The 10,161-nt window shown below is 42.2% G+C and overlaps 1 protein-coding gene across 1 annotated transcript; it reads right to left on the reverse strand.

Annotated features, from left to right (window-relative positions):
• Positions 1 to 561: 561 nt before the first annotated feature.
• On the reverse strand, positions 562 to 1,529 carry LOC125110251 (putative olfactory receptor 52P1). The gene has a single exon (XM_047747323.1). The coding sequence runs from the start codon at positions 1,527 to 1,529 to the stop codon at positions 582 to 584; it is 948 nt and encodes a 315-aa protein (XP_047603279.1). The 3' UTR covers positions 562 to 581.
• Positions 1,530 to 10,161: the final 8,632 nt, after the last annotated feature.

Genomic DNA, 10,161 nt, shown 5'->3' on the forward strand with positions numbered 1-10,161 from the left:
TCTGATGATTCTTCACACAGACATGCTATATCTCCTTATCAAAGTAAGGATACCACTGGGTATGTGTTTTTCCTCTCTCCACCATGCTGGAAACTACTGGTCTCTTGACCATTGCTGTTGGTTCATAAACTGGCTCCCATACACAAAGAGCAAGAAGAGACAAAGGAAAGGGGCAGGCCACTCAAGATGGGTAGGTGGCAGGTTTAATAAGCAAGGGACTTCCTTATGAGATTTGTCTTGGTGGCCACAAGATAAGTACCTATCTGCGAAATCTTTTTTTTTCCCCCCCATCGGCCAAATCTTAAAAGTTTATATAGAGGCCTTAACCGGGTTCAGCCAGATATACTGTCCAGATGGGCCCAACAATACTTTACTCTCTCAAGGCTGTTTACATGGAACAGCTCTCACTGTGGGAATGGTGGGAAGAATGTACGTTCCAGGGACAGAAGCGTGGATAAGGATTGCCTAAATGCCCCCAGCCAACTCACAGGTTAACTGGCGGTTACATGCTCTCAGTGGCCTCCTCCAAGAATTGCTCAAGGCCTAAAGGAAGAAGACAGTTCCAGGGTGGGGCTGAAGACTTAAGAGTGAACAATGCCCCGCTTCATCAGTCGGAGGGCTCCATCCCGGATCTGTTTGGTCTTCATGCCATAGATGATGGGGTTGAGCATGGGTGGTACAACAAGGTAGAGGTCAGCCAGGAGGATGTGGAGGTACCGGGGTACATGCTGGCCAAAGCGCTGTGTGTAGAATGAAAAGAGTCCTGGTGTATAGAAGAGAAGGATGACACCAAGGTGGGAGCCACAAGTGCCAAATGTCTTAGCCCTTGCCTCTTTGGAGGAAAGGCCTAACACAGACCGGATAATGAGTGTGTAGGAAACAGCGATGCAAATGGAGTCTGTGCCCACTACCAGCGTGGCAGCAGTGATGCCATAGATGTTGTTTGGCTGTGTGCCCCCACAAGCCAGCTTCACCACAGCCATGTGCTCACAGTAGGAGTGGGCCACCACTCGGCTACAGTAGCTCAGCCTTGCCAGTAAGCAGGTGAGTGGGGTCATGAGCCCCAAGCCACGAAATACGGCAGCAGCTGCCAGCTTGCCCACAGCCTCTGGGGGCAACAGTGACCCATAGTGCAGTGGCCGGCAGATGGCCAAGTAGCGGTCAAAAGCCATTGCTAGCAGGATACCAGATTCGACAGCTGAAAAGCCATGGATAAAGAACATCTGGGTAGCACAGGCCCCAAAGTTGATCTCAGTAGCATTTGTCCAAAAAAGCGCAAGGAGCTTGGGCACAGTAGAAGTGCAGAGTACCAGGTCAATGATGGACAACATGCTTAGGAACAGGTACATGGGCTGGTGCAGGACAGGCTCTGATCGTACCACCAGTAGCACTGCCATGTTGCCAAGTACTGCCAGGGCATACATGGAGCAGAAGGGAAATGCAATCCAAAAGTGGGATGCCTCCAGGCCAGGAATTCCCATGAGCAGAAAAGAGTTTGGGTTCTGATGGCTGTGGTTTGTGAACTGCATGGTCAGGTCCAGGTAGGGTGGGTAGAGAAGACCTTACTACCCTGCTCTGAGCCCCAGGAAGCCCCGAGAGATGAAGCCACTGGGATTCATTCTTATTCTGTGGCTGAAATGAAGTGGGCAGCAGAAAATATTTGAGTTAGATCTCATGAGAAATATCCAGGATAAGAAGGTTGTAGAGCACTGGGAAGTGATGCAAGGCACAAGGTGAAGTTATCATTACCAGGGATCAAAGGAGTCCTTTCCACTTGTGCCTGACTCAATAATGTCTAGGCTGGGACCGCAGGGTGAGTGGCATGGCTATAGAACTCACTCTATGGTGAAGGTTAGTGACTAGAGAATCTTACCAGTCTTCCATCTCCCTGTGAATCCTATTCTGTCTAAATGCTCATTTCTTTCTGATCCATCTGCCTATGTGACAATAAAAGGGTGACGTAATGATGAAAGGCCAGGCAGATTGGATGGAAGACTCAAATGTAGTTACTTTTTAAGATGGGAAGATCAGGATGAGAAGTAATAGAAAGTGGGGGATATTCGATGGGTTTTTCAGGGCACTGAGCCCATGGTTACTCATGGATGAGGCTCAGAACCTGGCTTCTGACTCAGAACAACCACCATATGGTGAGGGCCTGAGTCTCTTACAGCCTGCTAAAGCCATAACATTGCCTGGCTCATGTTAGTACTAGGATCCTGTGGTTGTTGTAGGTATCTGTAATGGATACTGGTAGAAACAGTAAGATCATGCAGAATTGGTCAGTGGCAGAGGTCAGGCTAATTTGGCCATCATATGTGATCTGATAAAGTTATTGAGGGATGAAAACATAGTCTCATAAAAAATCGGAGGTACATAAAGACGGTATAAGTGACTTTTAATCACTGGGGACACAACTGTTAACTGTAAGCAAATGTTAACTATGTCCACTGTGTATCTTTACCTATTATCCACACTTTCCATGTCCCCTGATCTTCCCTTACCTATGTGACCTTCTCATTACTCTCTTATCCACTAGCCAGCCAGTAACTGATAATTTGAGAAGGAATTTGATTAAATAATAAAGTCAGGAAGGGGACAGTAGAGGGACAGGAGTATGAAAAGGAAAGTTGAGAACAAGAACTAGGAATAGACATAGGAGAGAGAAAGAATATCTCTCTCACATTGATTTCTAATATAATGGGATTTGACTGTGTTCTGGTTGCTAGGTGGGACAGAGTGGAACTAACTGAAACCTCCGGAGATAGCCCATTTATATCCCCAACATTAAGCTGCAATGCTCTTTACAATCCCTTATATCAGCTATCCATACCCAGAAAAAAGAGGCAAGAAGAGAAAGTAAGCTCTTCTAATGTGGTCTGGGTGAAGGAACCCTGGACCAGTATGCCATCCCAGTGCCAACTGCAGCTTTCACTGTGATACTGAGACAGTCATCTTGTCCCTTTATGTCTCATCATCCCTTCTTCCATGTGTTTCCTATTTTTTTCTTTGGTACTATTTCCCCTCCCTGAATTTCTATCATTCAGCTTGGGATCAAGTATATCCAAAGGGTATTTCAGTTTTGGTGGTGGCTGAAGGGTCAGGACAGAGAACAATCTGGGTGGGCAGTCCTTGTAAAATGGTATATGTAAACCTATTCTGTTCTATGAATGAGCACATTATGTGCTTAGTTCAGCATGTAACTGTGAGTCTATATATGTTGCTGAATAAAAAAATGCATGAACAAGGCTGTACTCAGAAGACACAGGTACATACATTTAGTTAAGACACTGTTTTGAAGTGTCCATACTTTAAGGCCCTTTCTTTGGTGTGGAGAAAATTTAGAGCTGAATAATCCAGACATAAATGGGACAGCCTTGCTTTTCCCCTTTTTCCTTCTTCCACTCAGCCTTGTAATAATTAAATCAGTTCCCTCAGCCCGAATTGCCTCTCAAAGAATGTTCATTCTATCTTTGAAGTTACATAGCGCAATGACTGCCTGCTCCCCTTGCCTCAGACCCATTTGCACAGATAAAGAAGATGAAGTTGGAAAAGCACATGTTGAACACAGTGTGCCTGGATTCTAAGAGAGATCAAGGTGAAAGTCTTGGGGGTCATCACTTCCTGTCTTCAATAATATTTGAGTTAGATCACATAAAAAATGTCCAGGATAAGACTGTAGGTCACTGAGAAGTGACACAAGGCAGGAGATGGATTACCATTGCCAGCATTCAAAGAAGCTTTTGCCACTTCTGATTCAATGATCCCTAGGCTGTGGGCTGGGAGCTGAGTGGCATGGCTCCCAAGCCTTCTCCATGTTGGAGGTGAGTGGCTAGAGACTCTTAGAACTTTTTCTCTCTACCTGTGAATGCTCTTTTGCCTTACTGTAATTTTCTTCTGATTCATCTATCTCCAGAGGTACGGCAAGGAGAGACTCCGAGACCCTTCCATATAACTCACCCAGAATAATTCTACTTTCTGTCCCTCCCATTGTTCTGAATTGTCTTAGCATTTTGTATTAAAAAAGGCTTTACCTAAAATATGTTAGAACAGGAGCTCAAGTACAGCAACAAAGCTGCCTCCTGAGGAAAGGAACAAGTTGTTCATTGCTGGAAGTGCTTATGAGTATGTGGAAGACTACTTGCCAAGGATGCAATTTTTATTAGTGGAAGAGTTAAGAGCAGCCCACTTCAAATCTCAGCTCTCCTTTTTAAATTATGTTTTGTTAGTCACCACACAGTACATCATCAGTTTTTGATGTAGTGTTTCATGACTCATTGTTTGCATGTAACATCCATTGCTCAATGCAAATCTCAGCTTTCCTAATTCAACAACTGTGTGGTCGCAGTCAAGTCACCCAACCTTTGTCAAACTGCTTCCTCATCTGCGACCTGGAGAGGTTGATTCCTACTTCAGAGGTTACTGTGACGAGTCCTGATAGAGGACATTCATCTGAAGAGCACTACATGGTGCACAGCAGTGATCAAGAAGTGTGATTTATTTGTAAGTCCCTTTTATCTGAAGCAAAGACCACCTCAGTGAGAAAATGATCTTAGTGCAGCCAGGTCTTTGGCCTGCTATTAGTGTGCATATTATGGGGTTGAATACACAGACAGACTTACCAAGTCTGGGGCAGGGAGTGGTAGTGAAGTCTCAGGTCCTGTAGGGATCAGTGTGTGGGGAGCAAAAAGGCTGGAATATTTATCCTATTAAGGCCCTAACTGAGAGCAAAAATTCCCTAGGGATGAAAACATTTAAAAAGACCTTTGGGATTCAGAAAGAACCGGAAAATTAAAATTAGGATATTTAGCTAAGGGAGGGGGGAAAAAGGGTAATACATATTTATCCTGAAAGCTTGGAGTAGATAGGAAAGGGGTGGACAGACACCTGCACACAAATAATAATAAAGGCTTTCTGGCATAGGAACACAGTTTAAGAAATTTCACTTTTTCTCCTGGCCCCTTCCATGTGTTCTAGATATTTACCTCTCAATGTTTCTTTTGGCTAAACTACTTAGCTTCTCTGTCAGTTTTCACTGCAAAATGGAGAGGCAATGAATATTAAATGAGATGACATATGCAAGACTTATTTTGCCTGGTCTGGGCCAAACACTTGGTAAAAAATTATTTCATTATCTAACACAATGATCATTGAGCATCTACTATATGGAAAGAATTATGCTAGATGTGAGGGCATAGAGTTGAAGGATCACACCTTTTTGTTCATAGTCTGGTTTGGGATGGGCAGACATAAAAAATTAGTTATAATTTAATGAGACCTATAGATATAAAAAAAGGCACAGGCTCATTTAGCAGTAAACAATTAGTGCTGTAAAACAGTCAAATATTCAGAAGTAGAAGGTAGGCTTGGAGGAAGGTGCACATGAAGGAGAGAGGCAGCAGGTGTAAAACATGGCACACAAAGGATAATAGGCATTTTCTGGCAACCAGTGAAGCCCAGTTCAAGGTTAACATTTTTAAAAATTTTATTTGACTATAGTTGCCACACACGTTACATTAATTTCAGGTGTACAACATAGTATTTCAACATCTCTATACATTATGCTATGCTCAACACAAGTACCATCTTTCACCACACAGCACTATTAAAATATCATTGACTATATTCCCTATGCTCTGCTTTAATCCTGTGACTTATTTAAGCCTGAATCTCCCACTCCCCTTCATCCATTTTGCCCGTCCCCACACCCCAACCCAATAGAACAGAGAACCCAGAAATGAACTCTTGCCTACATGACCAATTAATCTACAAAGGAGACAAGAATGTACAATGGGGAAAAGACAGTCTCTTCAATAAATGGTGCTGGAAAAACATGGACAGCAACATGCAAAGGAATGAAACTGGATTGCTTTCTAACACCAGACACACAAAAAACCTCAAAATGGTTTAAAGACCTAAATCTAAGACTTGAAATGGTAAAAATCCTAGAAGAGAACACAGGCAGTAATTTCTTTGACATTGAGTGTCAATGTCAAAGGAGAAGGGAAAAGACAAGGGAAACAAAAGCAAAAATAAAATATTGAGACTACCTCAAAATAAACTTTTGCACAGTGAAAGAAATCATTATAAAAACAAAAAGCAACATACTAAATAGGAGAAGATATTTGCAAATGACATGTCCAATAATATACGAATAATGAATCATGGAACACTACATCAAAAACTAATGATGTACTGTATGGTGACTAACATAAAATTTTTTTTTCCATAGACATTCTTTTTTTTTTTTCATTTTTAGTTTTTTTATTTTTTCAGCATAACAGTATTCATTATTTTTGCACCACACCCAGTGCTCCATGCAATCCGTGCCCTCTACAATACCCACCACCTGGTGCCCCCAACCTCCCACCCCCCACCCCTTCAAAATTCTCAGATCGTTTTTCAGAGTCCATAGTCTCTCATGGTTCACCTCCCCTTCCAATTTCCCTCAACTCCCTTCTCCTCTCCATCTCCCCTTGTCCTCCAAGCTATTTGTTATGCTCCACAAATAAGTGAAACCATATGATAATTGACTCTCTCTGCTTGACTTATTTCACTCAGCATAATCTCTTCCAGTCCCGTCCATGTTGCTACAAAACTTGGGTATTCATCCTTTCTTTTTTCTTTTCTTTTTTTTTTTTTTACAGCTTTATAAACATATATTTTTATCCCCAGGGGTACAGGTCTGCGAATCGCCAGGTTTACACACTTCACAGCACTCACCATAGCACATACCCTCCCCAATATCCATAACCCCACCCCCCTCTCCCAACCCCCTCCCCCCATCAACCCTCAGTTTGTTTTGTGAGATTAAGAGTCACTTATGGTTTGTCCATAGACATTCTTTTAAGGATTTTATTTATTTATTTGACAGACAGAGATCACAGTAGGCAGAGAGGCAGGCAGAGAGAGAAGAAGGGAAGCAGGCTCCCTGCTGAGCAGAGCCCGATGCGGGGCTCGATCCTAGGACGCTGGGATCATGACCTGAGCTGAAGGCAGAGGCTTTAACCCACTGAGCCACCCAGGCGCCCCTTTTCATAGACATTCTTAACTTTTTTATTGTTGAAGTCATTGTGGAAAAGTTAACTTTGAATCCAAAACAAGAATTGAATGTGATAATACACCATTGTGTATGGATGTGTGTGTGTGTGTAAATGTGTGTATATGTATATGTACATATACAAGGGAGAAGACATTAAGATATTAGTAAATATTAGATAGTGTGTTTTCAGGGAATCATGAGCATAAAATTTTAAAAGGGGGTTAATTTCCAAAATATATGAAGAAATTATACAACACCAAAAAAAATTCAATTAAAAAATGGGCAAAGAAACTGAGTAGGTATTTTTCTAAAGAAGAAATATAGATGACCAGACACATGGAAATATGCTCATCATCACTAATCAGGAAAATGCAAATCAAAGATAATCTGAGCTATAGTGAGTATCCTTTCTTTCCTTTCATCCTCACAACACTTTATCAAATGCTATTGTGTATGATACTGTCACTTTAAATTTTATTGGTGTAACCTTAGTCAAATAACAGCTCTTAGCCTCTTGTTCCCCATTTGTAAAAATGGGTAGGGTTATCATGAGATAGTACATATAAGAGGTTTAATACAGTTCATGTGACATGAAAAATCTTCACTGATTATTGTTGTTATGATCATTACATTATTATCTTTCAGTCATCTTCCCACACAGTGGGTTTTGTGAAGGCAGATACCAGGGTGAATTAGTCTTTGATAGTACTCAAAAGAAGATAGTAATGATGCAGGGTATAGAGAGAACACTGTTGAATGAACAGATGGGATTCTAATTAAATGTAGGGCAGGCAGACATGAAGCTTGACTTCAGACAATAAGTCAACAAACCTACTGATGAATCAATTTTTTTCTGACATTGTCTTAGAGATACAAAGACTAGAAAAGATTCTTGCAAATGCAAATCAAAACTACAAAGATATCACCTCACACCTGTCAGAATGGTTAAAATTAATCACACAAGAAACAACAGGTGTTGGCAAGGATGTGGAGAAAGGCAAACCCTCCTACATTGTTGGTGGGAATGCAAGCTGGTGCAGCCACTCTGGAAAACAGTATGGAGGTTCCTCAAAAAGTTGAAAATAGAGCTATCCTATGACCTAGCAATTGCACTATTGGGTATTTACCCTAAAGATACAAATGTAGTGATCTGAAGGGCACAGGACTTGAATAGATATTTCTCCAAAGAAGATATGCAAATGACCAATTAGCTCAAGAAAAGGTGCTCAACCTCACTAATTAGGGGAAAGCAAATAAAAACACCATGAGGTGCTACTTCATATCCATTAGGATGGTTATTATAAAAAAACAGACAATACTAATAAGTGTTAATGAGGTGTTGAAACAGGAATCCTGTACCTTGTTGATGGGAATGCAAAATTGTACAGCTGGTGTGGAAAATGGGATGGTAGGTAGTTCCTCATAAAATATTAAACATAAAACTACCTTGATCTTTCCCTAATTCAACCTGGGTACTTCCTCTCTGACTGCTCCCAAATGAGCTTGTGAACCTCAAATCAGGATCACCACCTGTCTCCGTCTCTGCAGTTTAACTCAGACTTCAACACAAGCTCTGTGTAGAAGGCTTGCCTAAAACCAATGTGTTCTGAAGACTCTAGGTGAAGACAATTCAGTGCTTGTTCCTGAAGGACAAGACTTAGAACATCTAATATAGACTCTGGATGTTTCTGTCAGATGAGATGGGAAGCCAGAAGTATATAGTCTCAGTAGGAGCTGTTGGGCTGTCTCATGGAGAATTAGTTCAGGTTAAATGACAGAGAAGCCCCTGTGAAAATCAAATTCCCCTCTCAGGACTATGGCAGAATAGCAGATGCTGAGACCAGTCATAGGAGGAAGGCATTATCTTTGGTATTGTTATTAATGGTTGATAGTTAACTGAGTAATAAAAACATGGATGAGTATAGCTCAGTGATCTCACTGGATCCCAAATTGTGAGAGGTAGGCAGGACTAGGATAATTGTCCCCATACGTTGGATAAGGAAACAATCCAAGAAACAGAAGTTAAATGCCTCATCAAGGTCACAAACTAGGCTTTAAACCTAATCTCCCACTCATAACCTCAACTCACAGTTCCGTCCACAAAATGAAACAAAACTTCAAAACTCCAAACCAAATTAAAAAACAAAAACAAAAACAGATAACCTTGACCTAGTTAAAGCTGAACCCCAGCTTTCTAAGTCACAATCCAAGTACACACAGCAGGCATCCATTTGCATATTCTGAGGTGGCTCTATTTCTCAGTAGGCACTGCAGGGCAGGAAGGTGAGGGTGGAAAGAGGCCCAGTGATTGTGAAGCCAGACTACACTGTGCCCCAAGGGAGGCACTGAATGCCACAGAGTGGTGAGAGAGTAGGTTTGTAGGAAGCCAGGAGCAGGAACCCCTGAAGATCAGAGACTGGGATAGAAGTCTCTAGAGTGACCTCCAGGGAAGACACCATGCCCATCTTGGGTCCCTTTCAGGATGTTCCTCAGGGATTGGGCCTGCTGTTTCTTTTCTTTTGGGGAAAGAGTAGGTGATTATGAGGATATAGCCAGGCCTCTCCTTTCCAACTCTCTCTTTCCCAGCCTTCTCTCACTAAGGAAAACTGTATCAGGTTTTCCTAAAACCAGCAGTAAAAGAACTGAGCCTCCAGCTGGGGGGTGAGAGCATACCAGGTTATTGGTGGCAAGGAAGACCAGGTGTACACAAAGCATAGTCAGGGAGGTAGTGTAAATGGGGTGAGGAGCAAGCAGACAGAGGAGGGGCACTTATGTTAGGTCAGCTCCTAGAGGGCTGGAACAGGGTACCTGGAGGACATAAGCAGTCATATGAGCTAGGCTGACAGAGAAAATTAGAATAACCAGGATAATGGCAGAAATCAGGCTGAAAATAGTAATGACTAGAAGGAATACCCAAAGGCTAAGTGGAGAACCACTAGAAGTGTGTGTAATGTTTGAGGGGAAGAGACTAGGTTAGTATGTATGGGAAGGTGAGTGGAGTGTACAGGCAGAGTCCCTTCCTCAGTACCTCTCATGCCCAAACAATTTATCCTTGTCTCAGGCATTATCTCACCTCCTGATTCTCTTGTCTTCTAGCATTCTCATCCTGTATGTCTGTCTAT

The sequence above is a fragment of the Lutra lutra genome, chromosome 10 (genome assembly GCF_902655055.1).
Source record: "Lutra lutra chromosome 10, mLutLut1.2, whole genome shotgun sequence".
In the NCBI taxonomy this organism is placed as follows: domain Eukaryota; kingdom Metazoa; phylum Chordata; class Mammalia; order Carnivora; family Mustelidae; genus Lutra; species Lutra lutra.

Excerpts from the sequence above, each read along its gene's own strand:
- LOC125110251 (XM_047747323.1), bottom strand. The coding sequence starts at position 1,529 with ATGCAGTTCACAAACCACAGCCATCAGAACCCAAACTCTTTTCTGCTC.